Source organism: Pleurodeles waltl, chromosome 6, assembly GCF_031143425.1.
Source record: "Pleurodeles waltl isolate 20211129_DDA chromosome 6, aPleWal1.hap1.20221129, whole genome shotgun sequence".
NCBI lineage: Eukaryota > Metazoa > Chordata > Amphibia > Caudata > Salamandridae > Pleurodeles > Pleurodeles waltl.
The window spans coordinates 167,723,572-167,749,030 of record NC_090445.1 but is presented as its reverse complement, the minus strand read 5'-3'; the positions used below and the strand labels follow the sequence as shown (position 1 = coordinate 167,749,030).

The 25,459-nt window shown below is 41.3% G+C and overlaps 1 protein-coding gene across 1 annotated transcript in view; it reads right to left on the bottom strand.

Annotated features, from left to right (window-relative positions):
* Window positions 1-1,991: 1,991 nt before the first annotated feature.
* The window catches only part of WNK4 (WNK lysine deficient protein kinase 4), a 401,913-nt gene continuing 378,445 nt past the window's right edge, over window positions 1,992-25,459 (bottom strand). The window contains exons 15-20 of the mRNA XM_069237729.1: window positions 20,953-21,926; window positions 17,741-17,831; window positions 15,090-15,627; window positions 7,241-7,443; window positions 4,748-4,845; window positions 1,992-2,842 (exon numbers count right to left, since the gene is read on the bottom strand). Coding sequence (XP_069093830.1) covers window positions 2,840-2,842; window positions 4,748-4,845; window positions 7,241-7,443; window positions 15,090-15,627; window positions 17,741-17,831; window positions 20,953-21,926 — 1,907 coding nt within the window. The 3' untranslated portion in view covers window positions 1,992-2,839. The remainder of the gene's footprint in view (window positions 2,843-4,747; window positions 4,846-7,240; window positions 7,444-15,089; window positions 15,628-17,740; window positions 17,832-20,952; window positions 21,927-25,459) is intronic.

The following is a 25,459-nucleotide window of genomic DNA, read 5'->3' as shown; positions in this document are numbered from 1 at the left end:
CGTCACCAGGCATCCTTGCCTGCACTGTGGCCTTTGGACACCGCTCGTGAGGGTCACGAAGCACCGTCCCGTCCTGCACCGCTGGCTTGGGCCTACCGACGACAGCGCTTCCGTAACGACAATGCCGCTGCCTGCACCGTGACCTGTGGGCACTGCACGTCGCATCGTCCCGCTTCGCTCCGCAGCCCCGATGCCATCCATGCCAACACACCTGATTTCATCAGCCCGGAGTTCGATCCCCGCGGTGCATGACTTCAAGGGCCTGACGACTCCTGCACCAACTCCAGAACCGACGCCAGTGACGCCGCTCTCCAGAGCTCACCACGAGGATCACAACGCCCTGCAAATTCAAGGTACTGTTTGCGGGTCTTCCCGACACCGCAGCTGGCCCGCGACGCCGAGGCCAGCCTGAACGTTTGGTTTTGTTGTTCACAACGCCGTGATAGCCCCAGGTGGGGTTATCGACTTCAAGGAACTGTATTTTTAAGTACATCTTGCAGCATTCATATTTTGATTACTGTATGTTGGATTTTTATCGTATCTGGTCTTGTTTTAAATAGATAAATATTGGCTATTTTTCTAAAACTGGTGTGGTGTCCTTTTGTAGTGTTTTCACTTGTTACTGTGTGTTATGTGCAAATGCTTTACACATTGCTTCTGAGATAAGCCTGACTGCTCGTGCCAAGCTACCAAGGGGGTGAGCAGTGGTTATCTGAGCGGGTATCTCCCTTATCCTAACTAGAGTGAGGGTCCCTATTTGGACAGGGTGCAAACCGACTGCCAACTAGAGACCCAATTTCTAACATTTATGGTGGGATTGCTGGTATTTTACTGGTTCTTTCTTGCATATTATATGAACCTGTGCATGAATTGAACAATTTTCAAATTATATTTGTGAAAGGAAACATTTCATTTTGGGGACTATGTTTAAGAGTTCTTAAAGCGGAAGTTTAGTCTCTTGTTGCATAAAGTCTATCCTCTGGCTAAAAGATGGAACCTCAGGTTGTGGAAGTTATGATATCACCTTCATCTTAATAGCTGTCTTAATGACCTGAAATATCCATACATAAAAGACTGGATTTTCGATAAAATATGAAGAAATGTTCAACATCTTTTTATCTCATATGAGTTAATATGTCTGAATTCCATATGGCCTTCAAACAATAACTGCATCCCACATTTACACAATTCTGTTTTCTTGTTCTTTAGCCCATTCTCTATTTTCTGTTGTTGATATGGCACACCAGCTTTGTTGCCACATTATTTACACTAGAGTTAAGTGCCACTTTTCACATAGTTCTTCATAACTATGTTTTGCAGTGCGCCTTGCATTTTTATTTCTTTCAGCATGACATCAATTCTAGTGTTACTGGTATTTAATACCTGGGTTTATGTATCATGAAAAAGCCCAAAAAACTAAATATATGACACCCATAACTTTTGCTGCTACGGAGGCAATGCTCATTTCACCTACTCACATCACACTGCATCTTAACCAGAACTGTTACCAACTTGCACTGGACAACAGCACATAGTTTTATCAACCGTAAGACTGTGAATTAGCTCCCCAAACCCTGCTCCTTCCAGAAAGCATGTGCTAATAATATTAACACATGTTCTGGAATACATTATCACTGACATTTGTGGTCCTTCACACTCCTTATGTAGCCCTACATTCAGTTTGGGATGCATAACTTGGGCAATTATCTCATGATGATGCCCTTGGGAGCATTCATAAATAATGCACATTTGATGACACCAGTTCCACTCAGTGTTTCTCAGTTCATTTATAAAACATCAGCCTCTCCTTTTTCAATCACAAAACCTTTCCAAGAAAAGTAGTATCTCATCTTTTTGTCTTCTGCCTCACATGTGTTGCCTGTGTTCTTTATGGATGGCGGCCCTTGCCTTGGGAATAGTTCCTAAGGGGAGTTCATGAGAGGGAGAGCTGTGAACGATAGCAGAGCACAAAATAAAACAGACCCACTTGACATATGTTCCACAACAATGTTGTGATAATGTTGATAGCTTTATATTGCTACATAGCAGCGCTGTGCACATACAGAGGCACAAGTTTAGGGCGAGAGGAACAAAAACACATCAGCGTTTATAGGCTTCTGCATTATAGTCACAAAGGTGAAAAGATCAGAAATCCCGCCTCTTCCCGTCCCTTCATAAAAATGAAGGTACATTTGTATGTGTATATTTACATTGTACAATTAATCAGAACATTCTGCTCTTCCAAACCCTTCACCATTATCCACCTGTCAGCATCCTGATTACTGTTATGTTTCATGGTAGATCACTTGACATTATCCACCAAAAACAGTTATTCCGAAATGGCAGCGTAAGCCTTGTTAAATGTAGCGATCTTCTTTTGTATTCACACATAAAGGAGGATGACGGATTGGCAACCTGTCTCTTTAAGTGGGTGGGGCCAGCGCAGTGACGTTCATGTTTCCACGCACCTACCACATGGCCATCTTTTTCACACTGGAAAAAAGACATACTCCGAAGAATTTGAGAAGGACTTTGAGCAAACATATAAGCACTTCTGTCCGTACTTCCGACTTTGTGAGAGTTTGTGGGTATCCAGAGAAGCCTGTCTTCCACAGCAGTGAACGGAACCATGTGTTTCATGCAGAAAAGGCCTTGGCGAGAACTTCTGTGCACTGAACCCCTAGCACACCCCGCAAACACTGAATTATGTCTCTTGCCAACCATTGGCTTTGTCCATGCAGTGTTTCTTGTGGTCACTCGAGGAGCAGCAGAAATCAGGCGATTTGTTGAGGTAGTCCAAGAGACTTTCGTTGAGTTTCTGTAACGATCTGTCTCATGTTCACTAGATTAGACAGAGAAGGTGAAAATGTAGGTTAGCAAAGTGCAGTCCAGCAACACTATTTGTGACGAGAGGTGTGCTGTATTATCCAACATAAATCTGAGCATTATTTTCTTAGCATAGTGCTTAATACCGATACTTAGCTCCGTCCTTAATGCTCCCATTAACATGAGAAGATAAAGTAATTTACCAAAAATCATAAAAGTTTGGTTAAGTGACTAAGACAGGAAAATAACTCTGGTATTCCGGTTCTACAGCTTGGCCACTAGACCACACCTCTATCTTAGCCGAGGCAAGGGATGGATGCAAGCAATGACAGTCCACAGCCATTCATTATCATATAAGTAATATTATGATTATAAACCTGAATTCATAAAAATGTTTAAAATGTTTACTTTCAAGGAACACAAGATATGAAAGCCACACTGGTTGTTCACACAGCTCTGATGGAAATTACAAAGGGTCTGTGAGCATAATGGAACATTGGTGACACACTTTACTATTTATTGTTCTTGGGGCAGGAGCGAGAGGTTCCCACACAATGCTCTAGATCATGGGTACTCGCAAACATTTTCCCAGGGGCCAAAAAGTTTGGTCTGTGACGTGCCTGGGGGCCGCATTGATGCCAGGGTAGTGGCGGTCGGGTGGGGTGGCTAGGGGGATTGATGGCAAGGTAGGTGTAGGGGAAGCAAAGGATATACATCTAGTGGCTGAAATAAACAATAGGAAACCAGAAAACCTAGAATTAATCCCGGCTTACCCACTTTTCCAAATTGTGTGATCCTAGGCAATTGTTTAGTGTCACTTTCCCTCCTTTTTCTACATTATCACATTTAAGATGACCTCGAAATACATGATTCATGTATGATAGGAACCCAAGTGACTTGCCTCTTTAATTTACTATTGGTGGTGTTCTCAGGGTAAGGGAAATAATTAATGTTTCCAAATTTGTTTCCAAATGTATGTTTGAAAACTATTACTTTTAAATGAATACATCTCAATGCACTGATAAAATAAATTGTACTAAGACGAAAAGGTTCTGCATGTTAACTAAATACACTTTTTTTATTTTGAAGCAACTGTCTTAGTTTTACACTTATGCTGCAAGATGTCTTTAAAAATGAAGGCGTTTCTAAAGTTAAGTGCAAGAGTCCCTAGTTACATCTTTTCTTTAACACCAATTCAGTTTGAAATAAATTATAAATAAATGATTTATTGTGTGTATTTAATATTTTTGTTAGTGCGGAGTCAAGCAAACAGCTGCCCAGTGCTCCTGTGCCCAAGGGGCCACATATAAAGGTCAGAGGGGCCGCATGAGGCCCACGGGCCGTTCTTTGAGTATCCCTGCTTTAGATAGTGGCAGCCAAGTATGCTATTTCAGGCAAACAGTGGTTGGATCGTATAGGTGACCCTAACTTAATTTGAACTTAAGATCTCATGGAATGTGAGGAAACAAGAAAAATGTACTTTCCTCCCTATTACTATTACTATCCTATTACAGGAGCAATCCTTGACTATACCCACCTCTAGCAAACCGGAAAAAGAAGGCCTCCTGTCCAGTACAATGTCCATTCGGCTGAACATTATGCTCCATTCTGACATTTTTGCTGGGAAGGCTAAAGCTAACTAGCAAGTGTATGAAACTTGTACAAATAGTATACTTCCAGAGGTGCCTTATCTTGCTAGATTAGCCTCCTTGGGTGAGTTATGATATCCATAAAGGAGATAAAAGTATTAAAAATGTTTGCATCATGTTTCTCACTGATGTGACTCTTGCTCTCTCTCTCTCACACACACACACACTTTCTCTCTCCTCCTTTCTCCTTTATTGAAACATTCAAAGTAAACAAAAAAGGAATCACAATTATCTCACATTATTAATACCCAGTAAATACACAACCTCCTCACCATTCTATTGAAGTCTCCAGCAAATGTGACTCCTTTATTTGAGCGTTGCTCTTGGGACCCTGTGCTGCTTCCACTGAAGGAATTCTTTCTTATGATCCCTACGAGACATGAAGCACAGATTAATTAAACACACTCAGGCATTAAAGGAACATCTTCAGTTTAGGTACAATGGCCATCTATGTACATTGAAAGGATCTGCCGTCCTGGCGGTTCCTTTCAATGTACATAACATTTGGGGGACAGCTCCTGACAGTTTTGATGGCCATTCAACAATGTTTTTCAACATTTGTTTTCGGAAACAAACTCACAATATTGAGAGTTTGTTTCTGCAAAAAAAAAAAAAATCCCACACCCTAGGAGCTTTCTTTCACGGGGGAGGACATTTTTCATTTTGCAGTCTCTCACTGCCAGGTTTTTTTATGGTGGTGATAGACTGGAAATAATAAACATTATATTGTCTACCCTAAATAGGGCGGGTAGCATAATGTGTTTCCTTTGACAGCCTTTGGTCTTTTGGGACGTTTTCAGTCGATGGAGCTAACGTGGGCTCAGTGAAACAAATATTGTCCTCCCATATCTAAATGAGGTTGGAAGACCGAGGGTTTGGTGGACAGGGTACTTTCTGACAAAACACATTATCCACTAAACTCTAAATCAGGGCGTTAGTCCTTTTGCATCTTAGACCATAGGCTATATGGACTACTATGCATCTTACTGGTTGAGAAACTGGCAGCAAAAGCCTACAGCAGGTGATTCTGCACATGACCGGTCCATTAACTTGCCTGGTAAATGGAGATGTCTATGCGTCCTTTTTTGGGAGCTAGTGAAATTGAGACATGTCTTGGCAATTAAATGGCATTTCTCATCGGCGTTATGAGGTTACTATGACTTATTTTTAATAAGAAGAAGGAGCACCTTTGCAAGGGTCTGAAGGCAGAGATAAGAAGTAGAGCTTGATTTACACCTCTGCAGTTGGATATACTGCTGTAAAGAAGGATTCGCAAAATCTAATCACGCCCAACCACTAACGTAACCTGAGTACCTCCCAGAATTACATCTGTATTCTAATAGTCTAGCTCTGAGGAGTTGATGCTCATCAACAAGGTAATGACCGTATGACACTGATGAGACTTATGGGTGAAGAAGATCTGGAGCGAGATGTAAAAGCAATTCTGTGTTATCTTTATAGCTTAAAATTTTAACCCAAAAACCCATGAGAGTGTGGCAAGGGGTTGGTGTATATGGTAAAAAGGGGTACCCCAGAATAACAATTTAAATCATATTAAAAAGTGGCAAGGTGGTGGCCAGAAATGTAGGACAGTCTTGGAATCTGCAGTGCACCACTTCCATGAAGATATTTTTAGAAGGGAGAATAGAAAACAGTGTTAAAGATGGGGGGTCAGAACTAGCAAGATGAGGGCAGCACTGCCACACACATCCAAAACAAATATAAAACACTATCAAGAACGTTATTTCTTTCAATATGAGATTCTGTAGGAAATCACACTGCTCAGGATTTTAGTGACCCCTGGCAAAATTTGGTCGATGTTGCCAGGGAATCAGGAGCTGTGTTAGGTTTGTTCAAAAGACATTTAACTTTTTTTTAAAGAATTCTAGCAGTGTCGAGGTTAGTATAACGGAAATGCATAGTTCTGTAATAAAAGGAGAGATGGCAAGGTGATGTTCTAAAGGTGCTTACTTGAAATAGTTTTGACGTTGAGTCTGACCTGAGCACAAGACGTTTTCTTCTCTATGTGGGAAAGGGAAACTGGAGGAAAACTCTTCAAGAAAGGAAAGCGAATGGGGGAGACGGAAGGTGAAAAACTCAACTAGTGGCCCTGGAGATAGTGAAGAAAGAAAAAAGGAAGCTTTGATGTAGTTTATCTTATGAAAAGCAGTCGAAGAAGCCACCATAAAGGCTTTGTAGAGATCAAAGACGTGTAGCAAAGTGGTTTCGAAAGTTATTCAACTATCCTAGAATTCTCTAATTCAGGATCCCATGTTTCAACTATGTGAGTGTGAAAGAAATCCACTTGGACATTCCTGAGTGCAACTTTGTTTTGTTATGTATCTGAGTGTGATGTTTATTGGTGGTCAGTACAGCATGTTTATAATATTTCAGACACTGGTGTATTTTATGGTCACTATTATTAGATGGGCATACAAAGCTTTGACATGGCAAAGGAGTTGTACCCATTCAGGAGTAAACAGCTTTGAGAACTCATGATTCACCTATGTGTGTTTCATCAGAATAATAATCTATTTGCACATGTCCCTTCAGAGGTTCCACATTTCTTGGAAAAACAAGAAAAATTATCAAGCTTATGCCTCAGAAAGGTACATGGGGCTGAGTGACAGGTCACTGCATGTCATACAGGCCATTTTGGGTTTGGGACAATTGATGAATTATTTTTATCAGCCTTTATCTCAATCTGCCTCTGATGACATCTAAATCTCGATTGAAATTTCACTACCATTGTTTCTCAAGGTTACCTGTAGGTGGTAAGATTTCCAGCCGCTGCAAACTATTGCGGCGGGATGACGTGTAGTTCCCCTTGGAGAGGCGTCGCTGGCGGTTGGATAGCATGGCAGCTGGAGACACAATCCCAGCGGGAGGCACTTTGCCCATCTTAGAGTAGAGCTCCTCGATCTCCTTCTTCTGCAATGTCTGCAGCATCTGCACTTCTGACAGGTGCCTGGAAGCAGAGGTAACACTCTTTATTGGCTTGGTCTCAGCATTCTTTCTGTCTGATTCTTATAGCATGTACACCAGTTGCGTGAGAACACATTACAGGTATGACGTTAGGACAGAAATACACATATCAGATCTTTGCTGAGCCCTAACTGTGTTATCATACTGCTTTATACATAAAATTGGGCCAGGAAAAAAGCATGGAGCTTCAGTAATAATTTTAATGTGAAGGTGGGCAGCGAGTTGAAACCATAACATTAATATAGAAATTAATATAGAATCACTCATTTAATTATATATATATATATATATATATATATATATATATATATATATATATATATATATATATATATATATAACAATTAAATGAGAAGGTTATATATATTCCCCAGCATTATTATTAAAATTGTGATTTATATTTTTATTGCTTGGTTCTCAAATCTTGTGTTGGATTTAAGTACCCTAGACCCATCTTCTTGTGTCCTGCAGACCTTCCTGGAATATGAAGATTTAACAATCCAGCACAGGCTTTTGACGAAGAAAGTATTTTTTGCACTGCAGCTGTGCTTTATCAGCCCCTGCTACACATGTCATTTGGCTGTGTGCAGCGGGGATTGGTAACCTGTGATGTGTTGGACACAGAGCCTGGCAGATGGCCAGGCTTTATGTGCACAGCAAGGGTTGGCTGCCAGCAGTGAGTTGGGTGATGGCCAGACCCTGCGGCCAACCTCCACTGCGCAAAGGACATTCTTGGAGGGAATGATGATACTCCTTGCCTTCCTCAACTATGATAATAAATAATATATCGCATTCAATGCATATGCATGTGTGGTTTTTGCAATACTGTTTTAGGCCTGGCTTGAAAGCAGAGCTGTCTCCAGACGTTATGTGAAAAACAAAAAACTTTTAAGAAGCACTACTGAGAGAAGGGCTTTGCCTTCACCAACATGTTGACTTCCTTTGGTGCAGAGTTTGACTGCGTAGAAGTTGTACGCCTCTGCTGAATGAAATGTCTTGCAATTTATTGCCTTGTGGGTAAGCTTATGCTCAATACAGGAGGGCTAAGTTGGTTCTGGTGACAAGCCAGTGATTTAAGCTATAGACCTGATCATTTTCTTATCAAAAGTTATGACAAAGGAGTAGGCCTGACTAATTTACTCTGAAATTCATATGTTAAAACTAGAGTATCCAGTTATCAGCTTCAAATGGTAGAGACCCTCCAGATTGAAATCTTTCTTACTTTGTTTAATATACTGTAGACCCCTGACCTCCCCACATATATCTTTCGAGTACTGTTTCTGTGAGATATTAACCACAATGTAAGTATGTTTTTCTCATGGTCTCAAGTTGCCTCTCGAGTGGTGTGGGGGCGTGTAGCACCATGGCTACTAAATCAATTTTGCCATTGTAGCATATTGTGCTGATTTAGGGCCTTAGGTCATAGCACCTCTGAAGGCGTTTCCCAAAAGCAACCTCTATCAGAATATTTTGACTGCTACTGTTCTTCTCTTCCATTCACATTTTTTCCAAGCAGCATTACAGCGAGGAAACACTGAAATGCATGATATGCAACAAATTACAACATAAACAGATGGGTGTTCACGTGAACTGTCATGAGGGTCACGAGGAGAAATCACAAGACTTAATTGAACTCAGCTAAAATTATTTTAACCCCTAAACGTTTTCCAAAGACTTAATTATTGGGAGATACTGGGGTGTCCCTTCGGATCTTTTCAAGTAAGAATTTGTTGCTGGCATGAACATGTTTTTTCGCCTTCGGCAGGCAGGAGGCGCTCAGCAGTATTCTGTATTATAAACAGAAAGACATAATTCCCAATGTTATCCACAAAAGCGCCAATAGGTGTTTTACGAGGACAAGCAGGATCAGTATACACAGGGAAATGGGATGGAATTTTCCCACCTGAAGTTACCAATACAGGGGGTAATTGAAACTCGATGGGGGGGGGGGGGAGAATACAGCCCATTATGAGCTGGACCTGGACAGCCCATAAGAAATCCAGAATTCATTGTGGAATCCATTTATTCTTGATTTGATTGCCCCAGTAAGTTCTCACTTTGTCCCAGAGAGTATCCTTATCTTTACAGTTGAAAGTTAAAGCTCTGCTGAGTTTCCATAGATCTCAAAATACAAAGGGACAGTAAGTAAATTTACCAGCCCCACTGGAATTAAGTGAAAAATTTGTAGGTTTGAGGTCTTAGGGGATATTTTGTTTTCTCATTTAGGGGCATATTTGTACTGTGCGCCAAATTTGTGTAATTTTTTCTACGCAAATTCAGCGCTAACCTAATTCCATATTTATATGTTGACGTTAGATACGTCTAACGTAGAAATATAGGAGTTTGCACCATTTTTTTGGATGCGTGTACCGATGCAAGGTAGGCGTTCCCATCTAAAAAATGGTGCTATCCCCATAGCCCCATATTTATCCCCCCATGCTAAAATGACGCACGGGTGGGAGGAAGGGCTAAATAATGGTGCAAAGCTTGCTTTGTACTATAATTTAACGCCTGGGTCAGACCAGGCGTTAGGGGACCTGTGGACCCATTTCCATGGGTAAACACCATGGAATGGGTCCACAAGTGCCTTTCCCAAGCCCCAGGAACACACCCACCCACACCAGATGGACACTAGAGGATGGGGGACCCCATCCCAGCTAAGTAGGGTAAGTATTGGTAAGTATTTTATAACTTTTTTTTAAAGTGCCATTGAGGGCCCTAACTTGGGGCCTCCTGCATGGCACAGGGTGCAAGGGCCATGCCCAGGGTACACTTGTCCCCTGTGCTGGCCATTGGGGTGGTGGGCACGACTCCTGTCTTTCCTAACACAGGAGTCATGTTTTTGGTGGTTGTGTGCCAAGAAATAACGCTAGTCTGTTTAGAGGCATTTGTTTGTCTCTAACCAGGCTAACGTCATTTTTTGGCACAAAACCTCCTCCTTCCCTACCCCTACCCCCACCCGGCTAATGTCTTTTTTGAAGATGCTAGCCCAAGTTTAGCTCCGGCTTGCAACATTCCTTTAATATGGTGCCTGGCTGGCGCTGTAGAATGGCGCACGCCGGTGACATACTTTGTGCTGCAAAAACTGCATTTGCGCAGTTTTGCGGCAAAAAGTATAAATCAGGCCCTTAGTGCCCAAGTTCATATGTTCTGATTGACCACCACCATTTCCAGTTAGGGCTGGGTGATGGGCCAACTGTGTCTGAGGGAGAGAAATGGACTGTGAAGTGTATGATGAAGGATTCTCCAGATGCCTTCATTAGCATGTGTGCTTTCCCAGAACTGATAAAAGCAGCACTTGAAAGCTTGGAACAAAACACACTTACTGTTCTAACTAATTATTATAAATTCAAGCATGTTCCCCAATTTTGTTCTGCTATCTCACCTACCTCTCTCCTCCTCTCAAAAAGAAAACATAGGGCCAATGATAACGTCCCTTTTCTTGCTTTCCTTCCGTCAACAAAAATATTTTGTGATTATCTGCGTCGCTCCAAGAAATTCACTACAAAAAAATGAAACTCCTACGTACCACTAAAATAAAACTGGCATCTGTAAATGTTTTTTGTAAGCACTGGAAATCACGTCTACTGGCATTTATTTGAGATTTCCAAAATGTGTAAACCCTGACAACTATCCATTTTCAGACTTTGGTAAACATTGGAAAAATACCCACTGAAATAAAAAAAAAAGCCTGGCTAAATCCAAGGAGCCACTAAGGGTGGATAGTCATTACACTGTGTTAAAGCTTCTAGACAAATATTTTGCTACATGGAATTTCGCAGATGACATAATAGCCAGGGGGTTTTATATAGGTCAACCCTCTGACAAACACTTTTAAAGATCTCAAATGTGATCATCTTCCTTTGGCCCTTTTCAGAAGGGCTGTATATTGTGTTATAATGACAAGCAAATGGAAAGTGCTATGGGCTTGATTGGTTCATTGAGAAATATTACGTCAGATGCCATAGAATACATTTGTTTATTGTGAAAAGAGACAACAAACATAGTGGGCTGATTTATTTTCTGAGAGATACTTTTATTACAGTCTGTAGACCTTTAAGGTTGGATTCTTATTAAACCATTTTGAAGGCTGTAAACTGGTATTTAGGTAGATGCAATCTTAGTGATTATTTAGTAAGCAAATGTTTTGCTGTTGGCTGCTACCTCAGGGTAGACGAGTGCACTGTGATAATCCTTGTTAGACCTTCTTAGGAGAAACTATATATTGTTTGCCAACTGTACTTTTATAAAAATTGATAATTCTACTAAATGTTTGCCTGATGGCTGCATTGTGTGAAAGCTTTTGCTCAACAGAGTAGGCCTGAGTTGGTTATAGGGAGAGCCAATGCTAAAGGTGGGCTTTAAACCTGTAATTACTGTTAACACTAGACCTGGGAGTAAATTAATTTCAAGAGTACATTTAGTCAGCGAGAAAATGCATTGTCGTAACTATTTTGGATGCGATAGTTCAGTCTGAACTCAAAAAAATAGCGCTTAATACAGAGTTATTCTTCTTGTGTAATTCTGCATAATCTTGTGGAATTTATAGGTAACCCTGCATTATTACACTACACAGAATTACATGAGTTAAACCCACACCCAGATAACACCCCAATGAAAGGGAAACAGCCCTCAGCAGTGGCAGTGTGAATATATAAACACTGATAAACACATGCACCAATACAAACTAACATGCCATTCTAGGAAAGGAAAGTCAGAGAGAATGAGTCATTTTAATTTCTTCCTTAAGTGGACAACACAATTAACTTTGTTATACAAGGTAGCAGCTTGAGTTTTTTTGTTTAGGGGTGTAACTAAAATATTATTTCTTCTTCCTTTTGTTTCCTCCATATTTGTGTGGTTGATTTAAAACAGCAGGGCTTACAAGCATGTTTAGGTCTGATGTAATTATTTTATACTCTATTGAATTGGGGAATATTAAAATCATATTTGATCTTTTGATAGTGTTTAATTCATTCACCGACTGGCAAAATAGCTGGCTCATTGGCATCTTGATTATATATATATATATATATATATATATATATATATATATATATATATATATATATATTCTAATAGTATTTATTATATCGTATATATGATACAGAATGAGTAAACCCTTTGATACAATCAGCCCACTTTTCTAACAAGTCAGTATCAATAGAAAGTCCACTGCAATACAACCCGGGCTTTGTGAAAAGAGTGCTGTCACTAATGCGTGTGGGATAATGGTGAAACATGACACAGGATCTTCTGCATACCCACAAAATTAGTAGATGCAAAGTCTCCCATTGTTATGAGTGATACCTTCAGAAAATCCGGGCTTTTTACCCAGTTGCACATTACTGCTGGGGTTATCAAACACATGGTAACAATGTTAAAAGTCAAATTTCACGTCTCAGTATAAAACGTGATGCCTGCTAAAAGATAAGGCCTGACTTAGTGACACTTCTGCCTTAGAAACACTTTGAAAACTATGAATGTCTACACAACAGCAGTACCACATTAATGTTGTCAGGCAACAGTGTGGAAAAACAGCGACAAGCATGCTTAAAGTTAAAAGTTTAAGGTGCCTTAGAATGCAGTGCTACAAATTAATTAGATGTAATTCAAACGTTTAAAGTTTTCACAAGGCACTATGCTGTTGGCAGGGTTGACACCCCTGCAATATCATAATACTCAGTAAGGAGTAGGTGAATGTCCCCCAATTGTGTCCAGGAATATCTTTATTGAAACATTTGAATATGGCACTCTTACTTTTTAAATCCATTATTAGTCCTGTAAAATAGACAGAGTTCTGAAAGAATAAGTGTGAATGGTAATGATATGTGAGCGAGGGTAATGAGATGTGAGTGCGAGTGCAATACACAAATGTTCTGTGCCTAAAACAGTATAACATAAGTCCATTGGGGACACTGCCAATGGGAGGACACTACATAGCCTGTATTGCTTCTCATTTAAACTACATATGTGCTTTATAACAATCAGTGCAAAAACATGGTTTGTAAATACTGAAAAAACAGTTTTTGCCTATTTTGTGGGCTAAGCAGCTGAATAAACACCGATTAGCTCTGATTTCGAAAGGTTCGGAAGACAGTGAAAAACTACTGCTGAAATCCACCAAAATAAAAACTGAAAACAGACCTAGATCAAGACTATAGGCCTGACTGGTTCAAGAAAAGTTGTGTGATGTGCCATAGGTCGAATCTGTTTATAATGAAGCTGACAACTAAGATAGTCGGCCTATTTACTGTGAGAACCATATAGTAAATCCAGAAGGCCTCTAAGGGTGGATTGTTATTTAACTGTGGTGAAGCATGTAGACGGTATTTTGTTACTTGGACTCTCATAGATTATCATAGTAGACAAGGACTTTGGCGTTAGTTCCTTTGACAAACTCTTAGGATTGTCTGTTAGGTCTAATTGTCTGCTATTCATTTCTTTTCATATTCTCTTTCTTTTTTCAGATTGCTTTGCAGCTCTCTAAACAGGCCCACTAGTCTGCCCCTTTAATTTATTCTGCTTATGCTTGTTGAGCTTCTGCATCTGTTTCACTGCCAATGGTAAGTAGGTGGATGCAAGAATAAATCAGTGGATGAATGGATGTATGAGTGGAACGATGAGTGACAGAGTGCTTGTCATATTGAGTGCCTAAACGTATCAGTGACTGAAGAGGCGCTTTCAATATGCAGTACTTACAAAAGTGTTTTAACCATAACTAGTAGACAAAGGTTGAAATCCATGCAGTGAGATAAATATCAATTAGCCAAGCATTGTAAGGCCTCAGTTGTTTTCTTCTGTAGAGTGAGTTTTCTCAAACCTCTGTGTACTGTGTTAATAACTCATTTTCTATTCCCACCGGGAAAGGGGTCATATTTATTGCTTTCATAGCTGAACTAGGGCCACCCATTTGTGTTGCCCTAGCATCTGCCCAGTGTTGTCTTGTTTTATGACCACCTTGTAAGGTGCCAAATGCTAACGGTCACTCCAATCTCTTGTTTTTAAAAGACAAATATTGTACAATGAGCAACAAATGCATTATACACTGTAGCGATGGTCAGAGAATACCATCCATTATCCCATGATCTGCATGAGTGGTACAACAGAAAGTGGAGAATGAAACCTTCTACTGGAACAAACCTGCATTAAATGGATGAAATAATGTTCTCCCTCCATTGAAAAATATTGAAATAAGACCCTCTATAACATATGTTCATGAAGGTTAAAAGTTTAGCTGATCCACCTCTCCTGTCTCATATCCAATGTAAACAAAACTACATGTAAAAATGGTGAGCACCAGAGATGGAGAATGTCATAAGACTATGGTTCATATACACCACAGAAAGTTGGACAGCAAAGATCATGATGCAGAAAAGAACGTCCTAAATAACTAGGTGAACCTTGATACCAAGACATACCCTGGTGCCTAAAAGCTTACATCCTGCCTTTGGTTTAAGTTTTGAAATACTGTTATTTTTTGATTTCTCAAAGCTTCAAGTTTCTCAAAGCTCCTTATAGCATGCCAAGGTAGCATGTTTGCATGATATAATTTCCAACATAAATCTAATGCTGATGTCTGTCCACTCCTGGCCACGGCAACTAGCATACTCAAAAGCAGGTGCTTACTTTTGCCTGAGGTTCTCTAGTTCCTCAAAAATATCCTCGTCTTCGCTATCCGTGTCATCGCTGCTCAGGTAGGAGATACCTCTTGTGTAATGCATCCAAACCTGGACTGTTGATGACACTTGCTGAGGACTCTGGAGGCTATCGTCGTCACTGGAAAAGTTGCTGTCTGGTTCATTCCGATCGCTCACATTCACATCAGGTGTGAATGTGATGAGTGGTCCAGCAGTTTCAACAGTCACTGGGCTGCTGTTGATGCCCCCATTGATGCATGGCATGGGCTGGGTGGGAGCCTCATGAAACAATAAGCTGCTCAGCTCATTATCTTGGTCAGTACTCGTGGCCTCTGTGTCTGAAGAAGCAGTCTCATAGACAGAGAGTGTTTGTTCTGAGGCCTTCAGATCTCTGGTAGGACTTCCCTGGTCCAGATGATTATGGCAGCTGTCGCCATCGACACACGCACTCTTGTTCTCCATGATGGTATCTGTTGGCTCCTTGGTTGTGGAAACCTGGAATCGTCCCACTCGTGTGGGTGTGGCCTCTGAAAAAGACCAAGAGCCAATGCATTTACAGATCTACCATAATGATTTGCAGGTACATATTATACCAGTCTGTAGGCCTCCTGAATTTACACAGTGTTTTCCCACTCACCAAAATCGTATCACTTTATAGAGCCCCACATCTGTGGCATACTTCATACTTCATCATACATGTCAAGAATTCATGAACAACATGCAACTTAATTTGCGAAACCTAAAAGCTGTTTCTCACAGCTTTGTTTAAGGAAAATTACGATACTCCAGTTTTTCATAATACTTTAAACTTACTGAGAGTTTACATTATATAAGGCTGCAGGCACTGCACAGTATTTACTATACAGAGAGCTCAGCTGCCCAGCATACTACAACTATTGAAAAAAACAATAACAAAGTAATGTTTCAAGTGTGTTTGAGCAGTTAATTCGCTCCCGGGGCTCTTCTTGTTCCTGCATATACTTAGGAGAAAAAGCTCATCATGAGAAGAATGATGATGTTTAATACTCGGCGATGAGAGGGGCATAACATACTAACAGGAGAAAAGAGAAATTAAATACTAGAACTGGCTGCAATGAATGTCCGGAACTGAGGGTATGGATGAATACATGGTGTGTTGAGGGGATTATTACATTCTAGATGCAATACCTGTGTACAGGAGAAATGATACCCAAATATCCATTAAATCTGGGAAAAGTCAGACCCAATTCTTACAGCTTCAGATGTCTCCAAGGATTAGGAACACCACTGAAGTCACTTCAGCTATGAAAATAACTTGCTCGTAGCCTATGTACTCTATAGACATTAGCCACAAGCATGAACAGGAGGACCAATGAACTGCATGTGCAAACTCCTGAGTACTGCACCTGATTGGGTATCGGCTTCGGTACTGAAAAAATGCTTCATATGCCTGAGGAAGAGTGAACTCCATGTGCAAGCACCTCAGTAGTAAATGTAAGAGGCTGTTGTCCTTGGTGGTGCAGTAGCTTTAACAGTGGAGGCCGCGCCAAAGCTTTGGTGATAGGCAACTTATGGTTAAATTCTGATGTAGCCCTGGATGGTAAGGAAGAAGCAAATAAGAAGCAGGTCTTCAGCCCTCCAAAACTGCGGCCTAATGTTTCAATGTTGTGTTTTGAACTATCTCTGACCTGTGACTGCGCATCTACTGCCCACCACACTGGGGACATCAACTGATGCTGGAGTGTGAAGAAACATAGACTGGGGGCGAAGGGCTCAGGTTACAAATGTACAAATACAAATCATGCTGCAGATTAACAGGGCCCATCATTCATTTCTGACTGCACAAATACTAAGATGTTTACCATCTGTCTGTCTTAAGGAAGAAATGGCCATCTAAATTGCCATTGCTTCTTTGCATATCCATTCTGGTAATTCAGCTATGTAAGTGATTCCTTTGAAGTTAATTCTCTGTAACATAAATGTGAATGGGTTTCAGGCCACAGCCATCCTGTTGGACCCTTTGTCAGGACTGATGGACTGAACATGGATTAGCCTAAGTTATGGACACAATTTAAGAAGCAGTAGGGCTTTTTCAATCCTCCTCTAGTTTGAAATAGGGGCTCAATTAGCTATTGTCTCGAGCAAAATTACAGATTTTCAGAATGACCAATTTAACTTTTTTTGTGTGATTATGCACAAATCTGTTTGCTTGTAGCAGTATGCAAGCTGAAATAGTGGGCATGTTCGAAGTAATTGAGATGTCTACTGGTTGGTTATTCACAGGGGATCGAAATCAATCGTGGCATGTCTCACTTTACCCTGCAACTAGTGTACTAGCCAAACCATCTTCGGTTCTGTTACAAGCTCATAACTAAAGTATCATCTCGTCAGCACGTAGCGTTTGCTTAATTCTAAAATCCACCCTCTTCTGTTCTCTAATGCCTACTTTTCTTTCATTATTTCTTTTATCAGTATTAATGTTTGACCTTAAAAGAGCTTTCACTCGCAGGAAATGCAACTCTCCTCACATTCTTGAGAAAGAGAATGACTACACTAGTTAAGTCCACAATTAAATTAAATAAATTACATTTGTTTAAAAAAATGAAGTAGGAGAGAAACTGTACATGGATAAATACTGACAAGCTGCAACAGACAACTTACCGTTGGAATTGGAGAGCTTACTTGCTGCTACAGAGTTCATTACCGTAGATTCATGAATTTGAACGCTGTCTTTGGAAGGTGAAGGGGGCACCTTTTAAGAAAAAGAAATCAGGCTCCATTAGATCGCATCTCCCTGCTATGGAATTATAATGTAATTAACAATCATTGCTAATGGTGCATCCAATAGCAGGTTCTGGAGCAACAATTTTCAGAATCCCATATACAAATGCATTTGGGATCCCTCCATTCCTAAGAAACAAAGCCACTTTATGACCTTTGTTGCAACCTGGCACCCTCTTGTGGCCACTCTGAGCAGCATCCTAAGGTAGCTGCAGAGAGCCATCTTAATGAAGCACTGGTCTTATCTTTCTTCGGTTGCAAATGTGAACATCAGCCATAGAGCATTATAGAGCATTCAGGTTTATATTGGAGGGCCTCATTTTGTATGGCCTGTGGACAAAGGTTTGTTCTAGTGTGGAAATGGCCGGAGAAGCTTTAGAGCACCTTCTGATTTTTTATCCAAGAAGATGTTAATCTGACTTTGCCATCTTTGACTGCTAACAGTTAACTGTTATTTGATATTTTTATTTCTTATTTTCTCTTGGAAGTTAGATGGACATTTCTCAAGAATAATAATGAGACTGACCAATAGCAATCTAATTCACTAAAATAGGTTTAAGTCACAGCAGATCACACTAGGACCTTTATTCTAGGTCGCTAAACTGAGTACCATTGCAAAATGCCAATTTCTGAAGTAGCATGGTCTATAAGTAAAAACAAATAATCTCTTCACTTTTCAGAATTAGGTACCATTTTTAACCAATTCGATAGTCCTCATGGTATCAAAATCTAAAGGTTCAATGGGTGAGTCAGTAATGCCATGATTTATTTTTAACCTCTAAAATGAAGGTTGAACACAGATCTCTCTAACATGGGCTCATTTACTCATATGGGGCTAGATGTATCATTATCCCGCTTTGCATTTCCGAAATAGCGATTTTAAAGAAATCGCTATTTAAGAAATGCAAAATGGGATGTGTGAAAATTGCGATTCGGTAATAGCGATTTCTTAAAAGTTGCAATTGCTATTACCGAATCGCAATTAGGGAATGGGACACCATTCATTCATATGGGCCTGCAGGCCCATAGGTGCGAATGTTTTTGCAAATTAGGTAATGCAAATCCCAGGGTGCTGGGGGCCTGAGGTCCCCTTTGATTCCCCCCTAAAAAAATATCAGTGGACATGTGAAGTGCACACATGCCATAGGGGCATGTGTGCGCTACATGTCATTTTTAAAAATGCATTTTTAATGCATTTTTTAAATTGCACATGGTTACCACCAAATTGGATTTGGTGGTAATTGCATTTCCTAAATGCCCAATTCGCATTTAGGAAATGCATGATACATGTGCTTTGGAAATCGCAAATAGAAATTTCATATTTGCGATTTCCTATTTAGAGAATCGCAATTTGCGATTCCCTAAATGGAGTCGCAATTTCAGGGAATCGCTATTTTAGCGATTCCTTGAAATTGCACAGCAAATGCCTTTCATTAATCTTGAAAGGCATTTTTGCATTCACAAATGGTCGAATTTTGCGATTCGCACCGTTTGCAAATGCAAAAAGGTTTGATACATCTAGCCCATGGCCACCAGAAACATTAAGGGTTTCACAACTTCTGTTGCACACCCAACTTCATCATAGGTGTACAAAAAAAACTGCAGGTGTAAATCACAGAATACCGTCTCAGTGGACTTTACCATTTGTATATGGAACTTATTACCATAGAAGATCAGCCATTTTCAGATGTTTTGTATTTTACGTTGTACTAACTTTAAGGGCTGCTACTACAACATGAGTATTTGAAGTGGAGGGGCAATTAAAAGGAGGGCAAATAGCATCGACAAATTCACAACTTTTAATGTACTCACGTACTGTTCCATTGCTTTCCCTCCTGCGTGCCAGTGTAGATTTACTTAAAACACGACTACAAATGTAGTGGGAAAGTTCCCTAATCACCTCATACTTCAGAATGGTGCAAGCAAGGGGAGTTCTCAAGCATTAAAAATATGTTGTCAGTGGAGAAAAAGGAGGGAAGAACGTTCCACTAAGTGATGAGCATCTACGCTTACGTACCTCTTCTACGCGTCATACAGTCTACATTAATAGGTGTAGAGGAGGTGGACTACTCATGGGCAGCTAAAATTTGGTTAGTTTTTTCTGATCATTGGTAGGGATATTCCTGAACTCAAAAAACTGCAAATCTACATACACAAAAGATAATACACTAAGGTTTAGAGCAAGTAGATTAGATCATTTTTTTAAACCATTTTGTAAATTGGTCCCTTGAAGTCCACTAATTCATCTATAATCTTACTGTCGATGAGAAAATGTAATCTGTTCCAACCCCAAGCTAAAATAATGCTGCGTTACATGAAGAAACCAGAAGGTATTAAACTGCATTCTCTGCCAAGGGGGAGAAACAGTAAACAGGGTATTTTGTGCTTTCTGCTCGGCATGGTGCAAACAGAGCCGAGGTATCCACGGCGATGTCCAAAGGCTTAACAAGCTGCTACTTTCCGCTGCCGCATATTTTGTGCCACGGTAATTAACAATTTTATGGCATTTATTTTTTGGCCCTTCTACCTCTAATTACCCATATTTATTTGTAGCATATAGTATCTGTATGTACCCACATTTATTTTGTGTACCTTGAAAAACTGAAGCTGCAATTAATATACGCCCATACTTTTTTTTTACTGATAAATGTACACACATGTACAGATGCCTGCGGTTCAAAGAGATATATATATATATATATATATATATGTATATATATATTTACAATGATTCTCTTCTGTAAGCTTATAGATATTTTGCACTTTTGTTTAACTCCACCTATTGCCCATGTGCATTGCTATTGGCCTGCCAGTCATGACTGACACCTTGGAGAGTCAGTCGAAGCAGACCTACTTTCCATGGTCTATTTTTAAAAAAAAAGAAAAGGAAACATATTGCTTTCTGTTTTGTGTATAAAAGTCAGTAAAAAACAGAAAACTGGAATCCTTAATTAAAACAGAAGATACCTTCATCTGTAGGCCTGCAGCTAAAGGCAATTAACGTTTTTCTTCTTATATTACAGACTTATTGAATTTGTTTATTCATGCAGATAGCCATATCCAACAAAAGAGATATTGAAGTCCTTGCTTACAGATTTGCTCTCCACCTCATCCTTTGCTGGATTTGTCAAATCTACAGGACGTACTCCGGGGGACGAAGGTGCCGCTTTCATGTTGTCTAACACTCCTGGAGCTAGGTGTGGCAGTGAAGAGACTCGAGAAAGCGTTGGTGATGAAAATGTCACAGCAGCATGTGGAGAAGATGGCACCGCTGTCGAGGCAGCCACAACGGGGTTGACTACATGATCCCAGGGTGAGATATTTTGCGATCCCTGAAATGGCTGCGGGATATTGGCACCAACAGTCGAAACTGGCAGGTTCGGTGGGAAGATCTCCTGTGCCCCACTAGAATTAAGGCGTACATTTTGGCACTGTCCTTGGGCAGGAGACCTGGGCACCATCTCCATCTGAGGCTGTGAGTAGTTATTTTGGTACACCGGCTGTCGCTGACCGTGGACTGGCATATGATGGGGTGGCGGACAGTGGACTGGCATCTGAGGAGGATACATTTGGTTGCCTGTCTGGATCCCTTGAGGTTGTGCAGTAACAGCCGATGCACCGGGCAGGAAGGTCTGGGCCATGCTCATTGCCAAGGAAAAGACATTGGCCAACGAGAAGAGTGGCGTTGTGGCGGACCAGTCAGGAGCTGATTGTGATGTTGACACAAAGGGCATGGCAGCGCTGTTTATGTTCTGCGGCACAATGCCGCTGCTCAGCATATGTTGCAAAGGGTTGGGTTGCATGACTGGTGGACTCAAAAGACCTTGATAAATGGGACTTGGAGAATCGCTCCCACTTCCACCACTTGTAGAATGTGAAAAGGAAGCAGCCGCAGGAAACGGTCTGTGGGCAGGAGAAGCTGGGGCATTTCCCATCTGAAGAGAGCTGAATGCTGATTGCGGACACGACTGTGACGTTGGCATGGGGTGACTCGAAGGCAATGAAGCTGCCTGGTTGGAGGATGATTGGAAGGAAGGCCACGTTCTACTTGCAGCCACTGGAGAGCCTGCAAACAGACAAAAAGAGTGAACATCAACACACTTATTTTTTCCGCACCTGAATGCCCCAAGGTAACTCCTGCATGTCAATGCATGCATGATACGTTAAGCAGCACCACTGTTAAAATGTGTGTAATGTATATAAATATATATATAATAAATAATAGTGTAGCCAACCAAAACATTGAAATAGCTACTGTGAATAACTGATGGATCATCATAATTGTAGAGTGCCACTGCCTAAAATTGTTTGCGTGTGCTTGGCAAGTTCTGCCTGTTCCATTACCGGCAAAGTCTATCTACACCTGCAGTAGTCAGTCGGGCCACAACCCCTTGCTATGCATTATCTGCAATACACAGGACAATGCTTATACCCTCTTGTTTAACAACACATACCATTAACCACTGCCAATTGCCTCTGCAATTGTAAGCTCTCTTGCGGTGGTCTACCTACTTCTCTTCCTGTGCACTCCACATTCCACCCTCTTGTAATGCAATTCTACTCCAGAAGAATTCTCCTTTGCCACTACCACAGCTCTCTTGCAATGCTGCATCTAGGACTGCTAGATAGACAACTAAAACCAACTTCGTAGTCTCAGGTATTACAGCTCTTTCTTAGGGATTACCACCAGTTAGCTTGCATGTTTACTGGTACTTGCTGTTAACTATTATGTTTATTGGTGGACTACCTAACTGATGTATCAAACCAAATCACTCAAAGGCTACCTAGAGGTGGACCCTTGCACCGTACAACTCCAAAACTGGTAAATAAAATACATTTGCAAACCCAGCAGAAATCCTGTGCTAACTTCACCCTGTTGACTCACACGCTTTAATATCAAAATAAGTGCACTGTTCCACAACAGAGAGAGAAACAAGAAAACTAATCGAGTTTGAAAGTGGCAAATCTATACTGAGTATTCTTAGGAGGGCCCTCAAGCACCCATTTGGGTGACAGGTATCATCATCGGGCTTACTCCTCGCCAGACTGGTGCTGCAATGCCTGGCGGGCCACCCAACATTCTGGGTGGCACTCAACCATTGTAAAATTGCTAACAACGAGGGTCTGGGAAAGAAACTGAATCAGAAACGGAGAGTGTAGAACAAGAGACAAAACTCTAAAATTAGCTCTGAACCTGAGCCACTGTTTTAATGCGATAGAAATTGGGTTCAGGCCAATATTAAAAACAAAAATATAAGAGTGTTACTGGAAATAATGTACCGTTACACTCTATAATCAGGGAAGGTAGTTCCTGTCGTTTACAGGCGCGCGGCAGAGGGCAGGTTCCCGGACGAACTGAGGATCTAACATATTCGTTTTCCTTGGTTGATGCTAGCGCAGACCTAGGGAGCCCAATCTCTAATATGGGATGGGCGACTATACTGACCGATTGACTTAGACATACTCTGTCTTCTACTCTATAAGTGACTGTATGTCCACTTGATAAATTACTGACACATAGGAGAAGTAGTTTGATAATCAAAGGCTTTTTTCGTGGGTCATGAAGAAGCGTCACTGGATCACTTTGTGACCAAGCATAGACGCGAAACATGTTGACCATGTAGGATTAGGTGAACTACCTTCCCTGATTATAGAGTGTAACGGTACATTATTTCCAGTAACACTTTTATATTTTTGTTTTTAATATTGGCCTGAACCCAATTTCTATCGCATTAAAACAGTGGCTCAGGTTCAGAGCTAATTTTAGAGTTTTGTCTCTTGTTCTACACTCTCCGTTTCTGATTCAGTTTCTTTCCCAGACCCTCATTGTTAGCAATTTTACAATGGTTGAGTGCCACCCAGAATGTTGGGTGGCCCGCCAGGCATTGCAGCACCAGTCTGGCGAGGAGTAAGCCCGATGATGATACCTGTCACCCAAATGGGTGCTTGAGGGCCCTCCTAAGAATACTCAGTATAGATTCGCCACTTTCAAACTCGATTAGTTTTCTTGTTTCTCTCTCTGTTGTGGAACAGTGCACTTATTTTGATATTATAGGTTCATTTTGGGAGACTGTGCACTGGACCATTAATCTCCCAGTTCCCACTTTTGTTTATAGAGACTCACACACTTTGCCATGAACTATCTCTCATGCAATGCCAAGCCCTCTTATAATGCTCACCCTGCTCTCTTGCAATGTTCTGACTCATACAATAACACAACCTACTTCTTGTACCACAGTGCGTTCCTCTCACTTCAAATGTATCTCTGCCCTCGGGAGCCACTCCTCCAACCCTATCCTCTCCTGAAACCTTTGCCCACTCACAGTACTCCTTCAACAGGGAAGTGGCTCCTGGAAGGGGTATATTTCTGTCAAGTGGAAGAGTGGAGCTCTAAGGATGTATGCAAGGAAGCTGAACTGCTGTCCAGTGACCAAATGGTGTGTTTGATGTCCAGATTGTACTGTCTGAAGGGCGGCTGGTTGTGTCTGGTGGTGCACTGTGAGGGTAGTCTGGGGGTCTGGCCAACAAGGTAATGAGCGTCTTTTGCAGGACTGCCTGAGGAGTCTGAGAGAACAGTGAGGGTCTTTAGAAGCTGGCTGAGGGAGTGCTAGAACCAGCTGTGGATGACTGAAGACAAACTTCAGGCTTCTTGAGAGCATCCTGGAGGTATAAAGGGCATTGTAATGGTTGATGAGGAGCACTAAATGACCAGCTGAAGCTAGGGGCACTGACTGTGAGAGTCTCTGAAGGCATGCTCATTGATTCTAAGGGCATGTTGGAGGTGTCTGAGGGTAAAGCAAGGGTCTAAGAGGGCACATGCGGGCTGTTTAAATACTAGATGGTGGTGCCTAAAGGCAGGCTGAGGGACAGCAGAGCATGTCTAAAGGTCAAATGGTGGTGTCTCATGGGTGGCTGGGAGCGTGCATGGGGTATCCAAGAGCTTGTCAGGGATTTCTGGGAGTAGTCTGGAGGTACCTTAAGAGACAGAGAGAGTGACTGCTGGGAATGTTTGAAGGCAGGCTAAGGATCTTTGAGGGACGTTTCACAGTAGCAAATGACTGGCTGTTGGTGTTTGGAGGAGCACCAAGGGCTTGCTAAGGAAGCTATTGATGGTATAAGAGCTTCTGAAAGCTGGCTGAACCTTATGGTATCTGATGATATGATGGAAATCTCTGATAGTGGTTCAGAGAACTGAGAATGGGCCGAAGGTGTTTGTGAGATCCACCTTGGGGTGTCCCTGATAGAAAGCTGTTGGTTACTGAGGGTGAGATGATACTCTTGGGGGCTATCTGTATATGACCAAGGATCTTTTTGTTTTTTTGTAATAGCTCTGAGGGCAGGGTAAGGGTCTGGCTGTCTCAAGGCAAGATGAGGGCAACGGAAGTCCAGCTCAGTGTAGCTCAAGGTGAGCTGAGGACTGTGATGGTTAGTAGGATGTCTGAAGCCTCCTTTAGGGTCTATAAGAAGATCTAGGGTCTTTTAGGACTGCTACTGGTCTCATGTGGCCCACTGAGGATGCCCAAGGACCGGTTCCAGGTGGCTGGGGATGCTGAGGATCTCTGAGGAAATGCTGGTCTTCTGTAATAGATTTTGGGCATT